Source organism: Cicer arietinum, chromosome 7 (genome assembly GCF_000331145.2).
Source record: "Cicer arietinum cultivar CDC Frontier isolate Library 1 chromosome 7, Cicar.CDCFrontier_v2.0, whole genome shotgun sequence".
NCBI classification, from domain to species: domain Eukaryota; kingdom Viridiplantae; phylum Streptophyta; class Magnoliopsida; order Fabales; family Fabaceae; genus Cicer; species Cicer arietinum.
This window is the reverse complement of record NC_021166.2, coordinates 7,767,976-7,784,760: the sequence shown is the minus strand read 5'-3', so window position 1 is coordinate 7,784,760 and position 16,785 is coordinate 7,767,976. Positions and strand designations below refer to the sequence as shown.

The following is a 16,785-nucleotide window of genomic DNA, read 5'->3' as shown; positions in this document are numbered from 1 at the left end:
TGTGATAGTATGCAATGTCTCTTGTTCGTGTTGCTCCTTATGTCACTCTCAAAATTACTTATGTCATTCTCAAGTTTGCAAAGATGAAAAAAAAACATGAAAATAAAATATTTAGTTTGTTGATTTTATCAAAAATAATATTGAATTTTCCGAATAATATTTTATATATTGTTTGGTCTATTTATTTTTTACATACAGTAAGTTATGCAATTGACATTGAATAAAAGATTTGAATAGTACAACAATATGAAGATATTTTTTAGATTTTTGTTGAATATTGAAAAATTATGTCACTCTTTGACAATGAGTTGTAATTACCTTGCAAAAATATTCAAATTTATCAAACATAACTCTTATGATTTTGACGTGGAAACTATATTTAAAAAATTGAAAGTTATTAAGATGTTTTATGAGTTAAATCAAAATTATGTTTTGTAATATTAATTCTTTAAATACGTTTAATTGTTTTTCTAAAGCACGAATATGGTATATAAAAATCTTAATTATCCATGTTATTCTCATGTCTGATAAAATAGGTTTTTCTAAATGAAAAATGCTTTTATATTAAGAAATTCTGCTCTACGAAACTAAAAAACAACGTTATATTCCTACGTGAACATAATTTTGTTCAATCTAGATTCTTCTTTATTTTGCCCTCTTCAACTTAAAAATATGCAGAAGAAACACGATGAGTCCAATAGAAATATCGTGCTGGAACATAAATATTTAAATAATTGGCTTGCCCAGATAACTCAAAATCTCACGAGATGATGCATGAAGTACATTTGCACTCTAGAAGTTGTGCATAACCAAGCTTGTTATTGGTGTATTATATTTTGAATATTGATTCACAAACCATGTCCAAATTGATAGTTACGGTTGAATACTTTTAAAATTACTTCTATGTTATACCAATAGATACACACATATGATCGTTTTTGGATAGAAATAAAATAAATTATAAAATTTTATACAATTATTTTAAAAATCAGTTATATAAAAATTAATCATAAATGGTAAAATTATAAATGTTTAATTACAATTTTGGTATCTCTATTTTTATTAATTAGCAAAATTAAAATCCATTTTTTTATCTCTCATTATGATTTTTTAAATGATAATGTAAATCTATGTTAAATGACATGAAATATGATCCAATGATATTGAATGATTAATATTCATGAAATTACAATTAAATCCTCTAAATTTTTTAGTTAAAATTATACAATTATTTATTTTTATAATTTAATTAAAAACATAAATAATTAATATATTTAAATGGTTCTACATCATGAAGAAATCGGTCACGTCATTTAAAATTTGTCAATTCGTCATTTTTTAGTTATAAAATATGAGAAATGAACTAAAACGGTTAAATTATAAAATAGAGGGTTTGATTTTAAAATTTGATAAAAATATAAGGACCTAAACTGCAATTAAGTTAATTATAAATAAAATAGTTTGAATGAATGATAAAATTGAAAGATGAAAGGTTATACAAAAAATTTGTATCATTTTATATACAGGTATATATATTTTAAAAAATTCAATAAATTTTATTATAAAGAAGGATAAAATTTTGTCTCAAAAAAAGAAAATAAAATAATTTCAATAAAAGATAAAATTGAAAAGGAACAAAAAAGAACTCATTGATTCTTTATATTAGTATACATATATGTTATGGGTTTAGTGATAGACAAGCATGAAAAGCTAACTTCAGTTAAATTATGCCAAGCAAACTCAAACCAATGCCGACAAACATGATGCTCAATATAAGGACCAATATTTTGACTTCAGAATTAGGGGATAATTCATGAGTAGTACCTACAATTTCTTGATAAACATAATGCTGAAAATAGCAACCGCGACAGATGAGGACCTTCCAAGGAATCTGCGTCCCAAAGCATCATGTGCGCCCCTCCACTCTACGGTCTAGAGTATTCTCACAAATATCGTGGCAACGGTTATTCATAGTTTAGTATGCATAGATTAGATTTCAGTTTTTGTTGTTTGTAGTTGTCTCCTGACTAATGCAGTATAGACGCCATTCTTGTCGAGAAGCTCGTCGTGAGTACCACTCTCGACTATTTGGCCATCAGAAACAACTGCAACAGTATTAGCAGTTTTAACAGTTGATAACCTATGAGCAATGACTAGAACTGTCCTTCCCTTCATGATAGAATCCATAGCATCCTGCACCATGTCCATAACATCTTTTAGCTTCTTAAGCAAAACACAATGATAAGAAAATTTTACATGTTCATGTAGCTGGAAAAATAAACTCAGAGAAACTAATGTGTTAACTTGCCTGTACTAAGTATTCGCTTTCGGCATCTAAGGCACTTGTGGCTTCATCCAGTAGGAGAACTTTTGGGTCCATAAGCAAGGCTCTAGCAATTGCTATTCTCTGCTTCTGTCCTCCTGAAAGCCTTATTCCTCGCTCTCCAACAAAGGTCTTGTATTTTTCGGGGAATTTCGATATAAACTCATGAGCGTTGGCCATTTTCTGCATTCAATTACATGCCAATTATGAGCAAATGAAAGATGGAAGAGAGGTGTCTCATTAATGAAAGAAAAGAAGGCATTAAATATTACAGATGCATTTTCAATATCGGCGGCGTCAATTTTGCCATCAAATCCATAAGCTATGTTCTCCTCTATGGAACAATTGAAGAGTGTAGGCTCTTGACTCACTATACTGATCTGCAAATACAGAAGCAAACTGTTTTAATTGTCAAAACCACAAAAGAAATTAAATTTTGGAGGGTTCAATTTCTTTTGATATTGTAGGCATGTCTTATTAAACCATGGTTACATGGCGAAACAGATACTTTTGTGCCGAATTATTAATCCGTGTTTACAGTGCTTGACGGTAAATAGAAAGAAAACTTTTTTAAGTACCAAATATTTTATAAAAAAACAAAGAAAATACCTTTCTGTGTAAATGTTTGTGTGATATTTCTACCAGAGGAACCCCATTCACCATAATCTTTCCCTTGGTTGGGTCATAAAATCTTTCAATTAAGTTTGCAATTGTAGTCTGCACAAACAAGAAACAAGTTATGGGCATGATGTCTTTTGCTTTCACTTCACTGTAACTTTCTTTCTTATGCTTCTATCCAAGCATGTTAAATAAGAACCTTGTGGAATGATGTGCTGTCAAAACAAACACAGGAAGAAAGGAAAAAGAGAAGATGATCACAAGAAGATATGGACTAACCTTTCCGCCACCGCTTGGACCAACAAGAGCAACCTTTGAGCCAGGTTGCAGTTTCATTGTAATACCCTAAAATGAACAGAGAATTATACTTTGTTTTAATTACTTAATTGAGAGAAAAAAAAACTTAAAAGACTAATCTGATACAATTAAATAACTTAAAGGACTGCATGATGTATTTTTGTCAATTATTCGCTACTTAAGTTGTATAGCCAGAACTGAAGAACATAAAACTAAAAGGAAACAGCTACCTTGAGCACCATATGATTAGGACGTGATGGATATGAAAACCATACATCATCTAGTTCCACTTCCCCATCTTGATCACTACAATAATAGACATTTTAATCACCTATCTAACTATCTTGTATAGAAAACATTTTCAGCTGAACAGGGGTATATTTAATTTATGCAACGATTCTGAAATTCACAATATAAAATGAAGAGTGAAATAGATGCTTAGCACTTTGTACGCCACCCTATGTTAGGATTTCTTCTTGTATTTATAAACTTTCACTTCTCTTTAACACTAAGCTAACAGTTAAAACATATTTAAGGAACTTATATAACTGACCCCAGAGGACATTTTTCTCCCGACTTAGGCATGGATGAGACACGATCCATAAGTTGAAATACTCTTCTGCTAGCACCTGCGGCTTTCATAACTACGGTATACAATCCCGACAAACCAGATATAGAAGATCCAACTACAAGGCAAAGTAATTCAGCCAACATTAGTACATAACTCGCAATTCGAATACAACAGATCAAATCTCCATTGAAATGAATCAAAAAGGAAAGCAACTAGCATCTTAACATACTTTCAATTGTGAATAAGGATTCTTTTACATGAAAAAGGAAAAACATAGAAAGAGGAACATACCTGAGAGACTATAAAGAATGAAAGATGTAAGATCACCCGAGGTCATGGCACCCTTGATTGTCAAATTAGCTCCATATATAACAACTACAATAACTGAAAGTGTAGATGCAGCATTAAGACCTCCAGAAAAGAGTCCAACAACTTTCTGCATCACAAAGTAGATAAGATTAAAGGTTGTGAAGGCAATAAATCTAAACACAAGCTCATGGATCAAAATATAAATGACTAACTCACAGCTTGTTTGAGTCCAAGATTTAGAGTCTCGTTAACTTTCTCAGAGTAGCGTTCTATTTCATAATCTTCCTGAGCAAAAGATCTAACCGTTCTTATTGCACCAAAGGATTCCTAAGCAACACAGACAAAATTAAAATTGGTTAGCATATCTTCTCCCGTGAAAAAGAATTGAAACTGTTATAATCTGTTTAATGGGAGAGGCATACCTCGGCAATCGAAGAAGCTACTGCTGCTGCAGCTTGAGTTTTATGAGAAAGTTCACGCAGGAAACGACCAAATTTACGAACAGCAACGGAAATAACAGGTACAACAGCCAAAGCCAACACTATATGATGTTGTCAAGAGATAGAGCACAAGTTACGATAAATCTTGGATGAAAAAAACGGATGTTGCAAACATGAAGCTGAGACCATATTACTCACATGTTAACTTCCATGATGTTGCAAACATGAAGCTGAGACCGATAAATGCAGTTGACAAATTTCTCAAGGCCTCGGAGAGGTTGGTAGTTGCAGCATTCTTAATGATTTGTGTATCTTCAGATAGCCTACTTAAAAGTTCCCCGGTTCGAGTAACATCAAAGAAGGCTATCTCCTGAAACCTCATCATCCATAAATCAATAAACAAGTATTTAATTTGAGCAAAGGATAACTAATTAAAAAGCTGCAAAATTGAAAACAAATTACTCTCCAAGTTACCAAAAGTAACACAATTGAAGAAAAACAGCGCTAGAGGTCATTATGACAATATTGTTTTACCTGGTTTACAAGGTGACCGAACAAATTCTTCCTCAGGCGTGCAACAACCCTTTCACTGGCAGAATAAAAAAGCCATGCTCGAAGTGCTGAGCAAACTGACCTGTAAAAATCAGAAAACTCAGGGAACTATTTAAGAACCAAGGAAACTCACGTCACATATCAGAAATCATAAGATTCATAAAACTACACCCTTGGTTGGAAACTGATCAAACAAGGATCATACATACCCAAGGACAACAATCAGAAAGATTTGTAGTATAGTGCTTTTGACAGCATCTAATGCTGCATCTTTCTCCTCAGGAGTTCTGATATCTCCCGATACAATGTCAATTATCTTCCCACCAAATTTTTGCTGCAGCAGAAACATTTCCATATTCATCAGAAAGCGCCTTTAAGCACCTCTACAAAATCCACATAATATACATTGTGTCGACAAAACTTTAAGTGTGTGTATATTTGTGTGAACGAGAGAGTAAATGATGCATACAACTAAGATACTTGATGTGGCAGCAATTAACAGAGCTACGGTAGCAATCACCAACTTTCCAGCCTCAGGTTTTGCCTGTGATTAATTTTCATAACAGAAAAAAGAAGCAACTTTTAACAATCTTAATAAAAATATGGCAGCAATAAATCTAAAGTAATATTTAGCCAGTGACCACTTACAAGTGAAAACACTCTAAAGAATCCCACATTTGCAGCCTGAAAGCTTAATGCACAAAGTTATCAATTGTTCATAATAGTAATAATAAAATTTTGAGAAGAAGTAATCCAATATTACCGGCACTGCATCGCCATGTTCAAGGTCGGAGACTTGATCTACCGTGGCATCATCTTGTCTCTTTCCCCTTCCCTATAATATATGGAAAAGAAATTATAGAATACTACAATTGTACATCGATAAATGCAGGTGAGAAACATGTACAAAGTATTTTTCACAGTTTCTGTATTGTACATAATAATTGAATAACCAATAATCATGAATTAAGATTCAGAGAATAATAGTGACTTGGCACATGTAACCGCTTTTAAACAATAAAAGTGAAGTACAAGCATAGAAGCATAAAATTTCAGACGATTTTTAATTACCAGTGCACCGTAAAACTCCCCATAAATAAAAGTTTGAAAACAAACGGGATAATAGCAATGATAAAATTAACGAGGATGGTTTAATTTAATTTAATTTAATTTAATTTAATTTGTGAATAATAACGAAGAGAAGGATAAATTGACTTACACTGCGCTCAGCCTCCAAGAGAGGTGCTCTTTCGCCTCTTAAGCCGTTCATTTCTCTCAACTACTCTACCCAAATAAAACCACCCTTTCCACTTAATAATGTACTACTACCTCGTGGAGGTCAAGTCTTTTTTACTTTTATTTTTTATACAAAGAGGTAAAGTCTTTCAAAATTATTATTATTTTTTCGTCATAAAATTATTATTTTGATGACAAGAATTTGATAAAATTATTATTTTGAAAATGACATATATTGTAATACATTATACGCTGTATAAAATAATCAATGAATGAATTTGTCAACAAAAAAAAAAGAATGAAATTGGAAATACACACATAGACTTGTACAAGGAGACAAGGACCAACGACTCCAAGAGTTATAATTTTAATATTTTTTAGTAAAAAAAAAACTTTAATATTTTGTTTCTTTTCGTTTTGAGTCATGTCTAGTTTTGTGAAAGATTTTAAGGAGACGTCAGCAACTACGTCGTTATAAATTTAAGGAATCAAATGAATGGTATATCCTGCTTTTGCACTTCCAGTTTAACTTAGTTCAGTCCGTGAATGTGGTCCCCAATGCTCCACGCATTTATATTCCCCGTGGTGCTACATCATTAAACAATATTATATCTATTTTTCGTTGAGGTAATTTTAAATATATAATTAAAGTATTGTAATTGTATTAGAGTTTGTATATTCAAATTTTTATTTTTAATAAATGCGTTGCAAACCCTATAGTTGACATCATATATATTGTTACTAAATTATTATATTTAATCTATAATTATGATGGTGAAAAAATATCAATTGTCAATAAAAATAATATGATAAAAAGTTTCATTTTTTTCTTTTATTCAAAAAAAAACAAACAATATTCAGTAAGTTGTTCGTCACATGGAAATTGAAATTATTTGCTTTCAATTTCCTTGATGAGTGGTAGGTTTTAACTTACTTTTGCTTAAACCAAATAAGTATATTTTGAAGAAAATGAATATCTTTTGAACAAAAATGACATTCCATATGGCAGTTAAAAGTGGTGCATGGCGAGGGATTTAACCTAGAAGCCATCCTCATAGTCATATCCCACAAAGGCGAGGCAGCAAATTCATTTATTTTTGCCCTCTTTCTCTGGTGAGTTCTTTTGCTGTATTTTGGGTTTGGAGTTCTATATTAAGGGCATTTTACTACATGCATTCTTCCTATCAATTTTTTTACATATTCTATCAATATAAGACAATTCATATAAGTGAACATATTTTATTGAGAGATAAATATTACACTTCTCATAATATAAAATTTAAAATATAATATATATATATATATATATATATATATATTTATATAACTACGAAAGTAAAACGGATGAGTATAATAGAATTCTTACTTGCATTCATATCTGTTCAATTTTATAGTTAATAATCCATTCCTATATTAACATCTATTATGCAAATTTTTATTTTATTAATTATAAATTTTTTTTGCAATTACTCAAATATAATTGTCATTCTTAAAATCAATCATGTTTTTAATATTTTTTTTTCTATTGCAACTAAAAAACTAAATTCATGTCGATTCTGACCCAGACCTCCGTAGAATTAGAAAATACTTTGAGATCACATGAAAATAAAAAAAAATAAAAAAATCTTCTTGGGACTCCTCTATCTGGTCCTTATATCCCCAAAAAGTACAAACCACGTGAAATTCTACAAAGTCCTTTAAGTATTTTTTTTTATTATACATTTTCTTTTTTTTAATAAGAATCCAAAATATCGAATTTTTTAATATAAAAAAATTTAGAATTATTGAAATCTATATTTTAAAAAAAATTGAATTTTGTATCTTTTTTAAAATGTTTAACCACCATTAAAAAGTGTTTTAGCCACGTACCACAGTGCAATCATTTGTTGTGGCTAAATTTTATAAATAAATTAAATTATGTTTCGAATTTTCTAAAAAAACTGCAAATGAATTCAATATTTTTTATTTTTGAAAAATATTAATTAATATATTTTCATAAATATTCGAGTAAAAGTGAAATTTAATAAAAACGTGGTATATAGAGAATAATTAGTTGGAGAAGCAAGTAGATTCTTAAAAATCCATTTTGTTTACTCTTACGACAATTTAGAGAAAAGAGCTCCATGAGCAAATACACAAAAATCATGTTTTGATTCTGAAATATACATTTTAAGGGTTTTTTTGGTTTAACATATAGAAGAGGAAGAAATAAATTTTAATAGACAAGATAAATTTTTAATGACTTTGTGTATAGTTTAAAGGGAGGTGAAGAATTTTAAAAAAAATTTTAATTATGTTTAGTCTCTTTTTTATCTTCCGTTCCAAATATTCTAAAATGGAAGAGATCAAAAATCACTTTTAATAAAGTTTTTCTTCCATCTCCTCCTAAAAAAGTGAACTAAACAAAAATATGATTTTTCCTCTCTCTCCCATTATCTTAAATATCTCTTCCCCTCGCATTCATTTACCTCTAACCAATCACACTCTAAAAGATAAAGTTTTTTCCCTTCTAATGTGTACTTCCATCGTGTTGGTAGAAGTGAGAAAAGAAAGGTGAAGATCTATTTTGGTCTATCACAAAAAACACATTAATCTTTGACAAAAATCAAAAAAGAATATCAATGTTAGTCCTTACAAAAATAAACCAAGACATATTAGTCTTTTGTCAATTTTTTCCAAATTGATTTTTTAGTAGTTTTGAATTATGATTGGATTATGTGACAGTGGACTTGTAATATTTCATGTGTAACGTAAACAATAATCAAGGAATATTTAGGTCATCGTAAAAAATATAGGGACAATTTGATCCTCAATTTTTTGAAAAAAAAAAAATAATTAGTAAATTTTGAATATTGCTCACTCTATTTTAATTTTCACTCTATTCTTTGATCATGAAACTCTAAACGATTAAATAGATTGGTACTTTCATATTTTATGGGAGACTAAATTGTGACTTATATATTTGGAATACATAACCAAACTTTCAATCTGTAGCAACAATTCCAAGTATACAACTCGTTTCTTCAAATCACTTCACTTTCATGAGACAACAAATATTTGAACTATCAAATTCAAAAAATAAATTTACCTATAATTATAACTTCAAAATTTAAAATATTATAATACCACCAAATCAAAACACAATTGTACCGACAACTACAAATTCAAAATACAAAAAAGATTATGATATAATAATCCAAAAGACAATTGAATCAACTATTACAACATCAAAACAAACTAAAATTCCAAAACACAATGCAACCAACAATTGTAATACATAAACAAATATCTAATATCTAAATGTATATATAATTGTTGTGTAAATTAAAGAGTATACACGGATTTAGGACAAAATATAAAAGTAACTATTTGGTCATTTTTATATTGAAGATAAAAAGTGAAAACTTTTACCAGGTACTAATCTATCATTCATATTTTTGGCGAGATATTAGAATGGCAATCGACTCAGAAAAGGAATCTAACTTTCAAAGAGACCTATGTCAATGTGTGAGCCCATGGAATAAGTTGTATGTTCCGTTTGGTATTTGGGCCTTGTACCTTTTAATCCACATATATTGACCAAAAAATTAACGGTGTAAATGCTATATGCACCATTCAATTATTGTAATCTCCAAACACCTACATAACTCTTGATTTAAATCAAATGAGAGTTGCCTTTGGGAATTGGGATGGTGTTTATGGAGAATCTGGAATAATATTGAGACCGAGAGCAAAAAAATTTATTACACCCATTTTTAAATCTAACAAACGAATGTGATTTTTATTTCTTTTAAAAATGTGTTGAATATTCTTACTTCTTTTTTCAAATAAATGGTAAATTTTATCAATAATTAATTCACATAATAATGAGGTTCTGAATTCGAATCCAGAACAAAACATCAAATCTAACAATATCGGTGTTTGTTCGTTGAATTAGGGCTTAAGAATAAAATTCAACATTTAAATCTATGTCAAATATGATCATTCCACCTTATTGTTATTCAAATAATTTGATTATATTCAATTCATTTTTCATGATTACTTGATGATTTTAGACCATTTTTAGATTTGATCCAAATGTCACAACAATTAATATGTTGTTTAAGAGGTGTACTATATATTAGTGTCAAATGTTGAAGGTGAAACACATCTATCGTATGAAGTTATTTAAAGTAAAATGATACCTTTAAATGTGTCTATTTTTTCGAGGCAGTTCCTTCTCAATTGTTTATCCATGAAGGATAACTAATTGAAGCGAGGTTCTCTAGATGCGAACTCAAGTTTTTGTGTTGCGTGTGAGGTGGGTTGGAGGAGATGCGGAATAGATGAAGACGCACTTCATTTGTGCTTCGATTGCCCTATGAGGCTATGACCAATGTAACCTCGGGTGCTTTCTGAAATGGTGGAATATTTAATGTGTTCTTCTGAATCTTGCTTTGAATCACGCAGTTCAATTTAGCAACTTTGGGAGGTAAGAAAAGGAAAATAATCAAGTGTTGAACATTATTTGATTAGCATCAATTTGGTCAACGTGAAAAATGACAATATTTACATTATATAGTATGTTCCAACACTTAGGTGTCTTTTATGTTGATTTAGAGCTCCCTTTTAGTTAGAAAGGTTGGCACATCTTGTGTTTAGAATATCTTTTTAATTTAATTATTTTGGGTTTTTTTTATTTAAAATTTTGGTGATTTTTTATGTAAAAAAAAATCCACGATTCATAGAAGAAGTTTTGAGAATGCCGCAAAAAGACAGTGAGACTCATCAATATTCAATGTAAGAAAAGAAATAACAAACCAAAACAATATAAGTATGATGATCAATAAGAAATCTAACCAACGAACCAAAATAAAACGAAAAAAAAATTAAAAAGATTAAAGTAAAATTTAAAAATAACTTGGAAGAACAAAATTATAATTTAACATAACATTTATTAAAAATACAAATTAATTTATAAATATCATTCCACCGTTTAAAAAATCGGCATTGACATGAAATTAGTCATTCGTGCACTTTAAGCATTTTTAATTGACATATTTTAATGAGAGATTAAAATGACTTTATTTTGTGTGGTTTTGAAATAGGAATTGTAAAATGGGCCAACCCGCCTTGCCCAATCTAAAAAGGGATGAAACGGATTAACTAATATTAAAGGGTGAAATTTTTAATCCGCTTCTTTTTAATGAGGGCTAGCGGACCATCCAGTCAAAATTTTAAAAATAAATTTATTAATTAATAAATTAAAAAAAACTATGTAAATAAAATTAAATTAAAGACCATTCTAAGAAACCAAAACATAAAACCATTGATTAAAGCAAAAATTTAAAAAATATTATTAAAATATTCATGATTCATCTTTCAAAAATGTAGAATAAGCCATCAAAGAAACTAAAATAACAATGTTAATGTGCCTACCAATTTACAAATTATTATTATTAGAAACACGAGGTTAAAATCACAAAACCTTAACAAAGTCTTCTAATATTTTGTGAATTGGTAAGTAATTGTAATCTGACAAATGGTAGTTAATTACACTAACTTGTTAGTTATTTTACACTATTTTATTGTTTATCTAATTGACTATATAAGTGCATGTTACCCTTGATGTAATTAATACTATCTATTATCAATATTGTTCAATTTACGTTTATTTATCTCTTATCAATTATTTAAATTAAGAACCTAAATATGATATCAGATAGCTAATTATTCACTATTTTCTTTTTCAAAACTTGATTGGAATTTTTTCTTCATAGAAACTTAACTAATTTCTTTATTTTTTTATTTGATTCTTAAACAATTTGTTTATTTTGGTTTCTCCATTCAAAACTAGTCATTTCTTCATTTTTTTCTCTTTTATTCTCAAATTTTAAGTTAGAATTATCTCATAGTCATCATGATGATAATAAATAAAAAAAATCAACAATTTATTGAACAACTTTGTTTCAACATCAACAACTTTCATTAGCTAAGACAAAAATGAAATCAAGTGCATTTATTGAAGATTTTTCAAAAAAATCAACAATTTTTTTTTGACCAAATTATTTATTTTTAACTAAATTGACATTAAAAAAATATAATTAAAAGATCTTGCATGAAAGTGTAGACTGTAGATTCAATACTTAAAAATAAAAAAACAAGATTGTTATTGTTTCTAGAAAAAAAAATTTCACAATTGGAATCTCAATTAGAAGTCTAAGCTAATTTACCCGGACATTCCGCATGAAAAATTGTTCAAAAGAAAGAAGAAAAAAAAAAGGCAAAAAAAAATCTTACATGGAGGTGTAGATTTGATTCAACATTTACTTCAACAAACAAAAAAGGTAAGAACCAAGATTGCATTAGAATGTTTCTTGTTTTTATTTCTAAAGAAGAATATATCTTCAAAAAAAATTCTTATATAGTCGTTTATTTCTGCCGGTAAAAAATCTTTCAGTTGATGTATTTTCGATATCCAATTTTTTTTATGACATTCAAAAATTCTTATGTCAATTTATTTTGACATTTTATATTATTTGTAATCAATATATTTTTCCATATTTTTTTCTTGATATTTTTCTAAACTTCAAATGTAATAAACACATTATAGCTTGATGGGATGTTAGATATCTTAGTTAGTTAGTTACAATAATTAATTAGTTATTTTACAATAATTATTTATTTTTCTAATTGACTATATAAATATTTATAATCTTAATGTAATTAATTTTTTCTATTATTAATATTATTTAATTTACTTTTATCTTTTATTAATATCTTAAATAAAAAAAATCATAATGTACCCCGTCACGACCCTGATTTTTGAGTGGGTTACGCAAAATTGACAAATTAATAGTGACGAGTTGAACATTTCAACTCTCCCGACAAAAAAAAAAAAATTACAACTAAACAGATAACAACCCAAGTGCAACTCATTTTACTATCCCTACTTAGAACATTTATAGATATTAACTATTTGTTCATGTGCGAAATAAAGAATTTATTATAGATGAATTGCTTGGGCATAAATAGAACATCCTTTTAGCGAAAACCTATTGCCTTGGCAACATGATCAGATCATAATTATCTGAACAAAGAACTATGCACGTGGTGATATTGATTTATTACATTTCCATACCATATAGTATTATTAAATCATTGAGAGGGTAAAATGGTTTATTTGAATTAACCTCTTCCTTATTAAATATTTTGCAACCACCTCTTCCTTATTAATTGCCACCATTTTCCATAGCCATATATAAATCGAAAACAAGATAAGTATATTTGAAGTGTGGCATTAATTCAATTGAGCATTGAGCTCACATGACATGTAAGGACAATCAAGTATGAACGTAGACACATTTATCTCTTTCATTAGTACCACTCAAACTCATAAAACGCATAGCCATTCTTTTTCACCGATTCTCAAAATTGTAGGTAGGTACAAATTGAATAGTCTTTAAAAATGATTCAATCGCTAAATACAAATTTGAAGTTGTTTCGTTCGGTCAATTTTGTCCCTTATAGAAACAAATTTTGGTCGAGATAAATTTGTCACTTACTAGCAAACTTTATAATTAGATATTAATATATTAAAAAAAATATTATTAAATCAAAATTACAATGACATGGACGAAAAAAAAGGGGACGCAGCCAGCTGAAGCAGGGCTCATTGTGTCACTATCAGATAAAAGTGGAGCTGTCTTCTCAACTATCACACAGTACGGGAAAATAAATACTTACAGTGTAATAATAATAATAATAATAATAATAATAATAATAATAATAATAGTAATAATAACAATAATAATAATAATAATAAAAATGAGTACCAAAATGAGTTCTAAACATTTTTTACACTAAAAAATAGCCGTACTAAATACATCAACAAAAAAGGCTTACTAATAATAGTGAGTGACCGCAATAGTTAAATGAGTGGAGATCAATAAATAAATATATATTAATACAAAAAAATAATTAATGATTTATTGATGATATAAAGTGACAAGTATTATTACAAATCAAACATCTAACATAATAGGTTAGTGTCATTGAAGAGAATAAATCAAAATTATTTATAAATATTTATTGTATTTTAAATTTCGTATAAAAAAATAAAATAAAATAAAATATCAAATACGAGGAAGTATCATTTTAGCACAAAATTAGTGTTTTGTCTGCACAGTTGTTTTGTCTGTGGCAGTGTAATTAATTTATTGGAAGCTGACACTAAGAAGTAGACATGTCATAACATCTGCGGTGACAGTTTTGAGATGCCTTCCTTTCATTTGCTTTTTGGTTAAACTAATGCACCACTCACCATCTTATGCTTTTACCGCAACAAACCGTTGGTTTCATTGCACACTCATACACTTTTTTTTTAAGGTATTTCCTTAAACTTATATGAGTTCACTTGTCATTATTTTATTATTGCTCAGTCTGTTTATTGAAAAATATTCAATTTAATAATACGTATTATCATTCGAGTTAAATATTATAGAATACGGACGATGGATTATCACTTTTGAACAAATGAAAATGGCAATAACTTCACTCTAAATAGAGTTTTTTCAGGCACTATAGATATAAAAGTTTTACACTGTAAATATATTTCAACTAATAAGTGGTGGATTTAGAAATTTTCATTGATAGGGATAAAAAATAGTCTATTTTGATTAATAATTTTTAGAAAATACATAACTTAAAAACTAAACAAATTCAAAATATATAATTAGATTATTAAAGTAAAAAAAAAACTACAGTATATTTGTGTTTATATTTAAAGTAGTGTATTTTTATTTTCCAATCACCAAATGCCAATTTGTATATAAGATTAATGCTCTTAGATGCTTTGTGACAAATATGCTCTTCAAATGCCAATTTGTATAAAGATTTAAAATTTTACAAACTACAGTATGAGGTCTCTAGCTCACATGTTGCAAATATTGCATATGAAAAGGATTTTGAAAGGTTGGGATAAGATTGATGATAAAGTGACTATCTCAAAAAGGGATAATGCTGCTTAAGAAGAGTTTAGTGTGGGTACTTCTAAATCAAAAAGTTATGTATCGAGAAAATACATAAAACTTTCCCCGAGAGCAAAACAATACAACAACTAATTTAGAGCTTATCTTACATTTGTTTAGTATGACTCTTGGTTTTGTGCTCCATGTTTTCCTCTTTTTGCTTTAACTTCAGCTTTTCTCTTTGTTTCCCTTCCTTTTTCATCATTAAAAAATAATTTTTTTAATTTTAATTTTTTACTCTTCAATGCAATACAATCAAATAATTAATGAATTTTAATTAAAGATGAGTTATTTAAGATACCATGAATTTAAATTTTAATTGAATAATTTTTAATTTAAATTTATTTAATTCATGAATTAACTTTAAATTACTAAAATTTTATTCGTCAAATAAAAAAAAAAGAACAAACCTCTGGATGGCAACATGTGCTCTTCATGTTTGTCAAAACACGTAAAAAAGATTAACGCCCTTGTTGAAGGGAACACTCATGGCTGAAGGTGTACAACTATTAAATTTAAGAAATTTTTAGGATATATTTGTAAATTGAAGGATTTTAGTACATTCATTTTTTAAAATTAATAAACTAACGATTATTTTTATGAATTAAATAATTATTTATTGATTTTTGTGTTTTAAAAAAAATAATTTCATAATAAATCATTTAATTATTTATAAATATTAACTAATTTTTTATATTTTATTGTAAAAAATATTTAATATTTACTATTATGAATAATAAAAAAATTTATTTTACAAACACTTTAATAGATAATATTTAGTTATTATACATTTTAAATAATAAAAAAGTAATTTATATTTCAAAAACTAAATTAATTTAAAGATTAAATATAGTGATAGATGTCTACTAGACTCATCTAGTATATAGATATTCTCTTGAAGTTGATGCTAACGACAGAGGATATAACTTCGTAACTCGATATTTCTTATTCAAGCCTAAATGTAAGTTTCATTTGAGGCGTTATAGTTGGCTACTTGGCTTAGTTTCATTTGAGGCGTGAAACTGTGCATAGTTATAGATCTAATGGATATTTTGTCAACAAGACAAATAGTTACTACTTTCAACTTTTTTAGGTACTACTCCTTCGGTTTTAAAATAAAGTTGTTTTTATACATATATTAAAAAATGTGATGTTTAGAAAAAAGAATAATTATTTTATTAAATTATCTTTACTAATTATTAATTAATTTTTTATCATCATATTAATATAATAATTAAAAAAAGTTACACTAAATGTTGATGATTATACTTATTTTGAAATACTGTTTTTTTTTTTAAATGATACTCATTATAAAATGAAATAGAGCGAGTAATTAAGATAACAAGTTAATAAAAAATTTAGTTAATATTCTATTTTGAATGTTGGTCTAGTCCCCAAGATAATTGATGCTTTAGTTTGCCATGTGGTCAT

General features: G+C 27.9%; 1 protein-coding gene across 1 annotated transcript; it reads right to left on the bottom strand.

The window, feature by feature from the left end:
- Positions 1-1,624: 1,624 nt before the first annotated feature.
- Positions 1,625-6,482, bottom strand: LOC101508803 (ABC transporter B family member 25). The gene is made up of 17 exons (XM_004508601.3): positions 6,330-6,482; positions 5,874-5,945; positions 5,759-5,794; positions 5,580-5,654; positions 5,320-5,444; positions 5,093-5,192; positions 4,757-4,928; positions 4,541-4,659; positions 4,335-4,445; positions 4,101-4,245; positions 3,792-3,924; positions 3,469-3,544; positions 3,221-3,286; positions 2,933-3,040; positions 2,596-2,703; positions 2,309-2,506; positions 1,625-2,193 (listed from the first exon to the last, which is right to left on the bottom strand). Exons 1-17 carry the CDS (start codon positions 6,378-6,380, stop codon positions 1,990-1,992), a joined length of 1,899 nt encoding a protein of 632 aa, XP_004508658.1. The 5' UTR covers positions 6,381-6,482; the 3' UTR covers positions 1,625-1,989.
- Between the last annotated feature and the right edge of the window lie 10,303 nt (positions 6,483-16,785).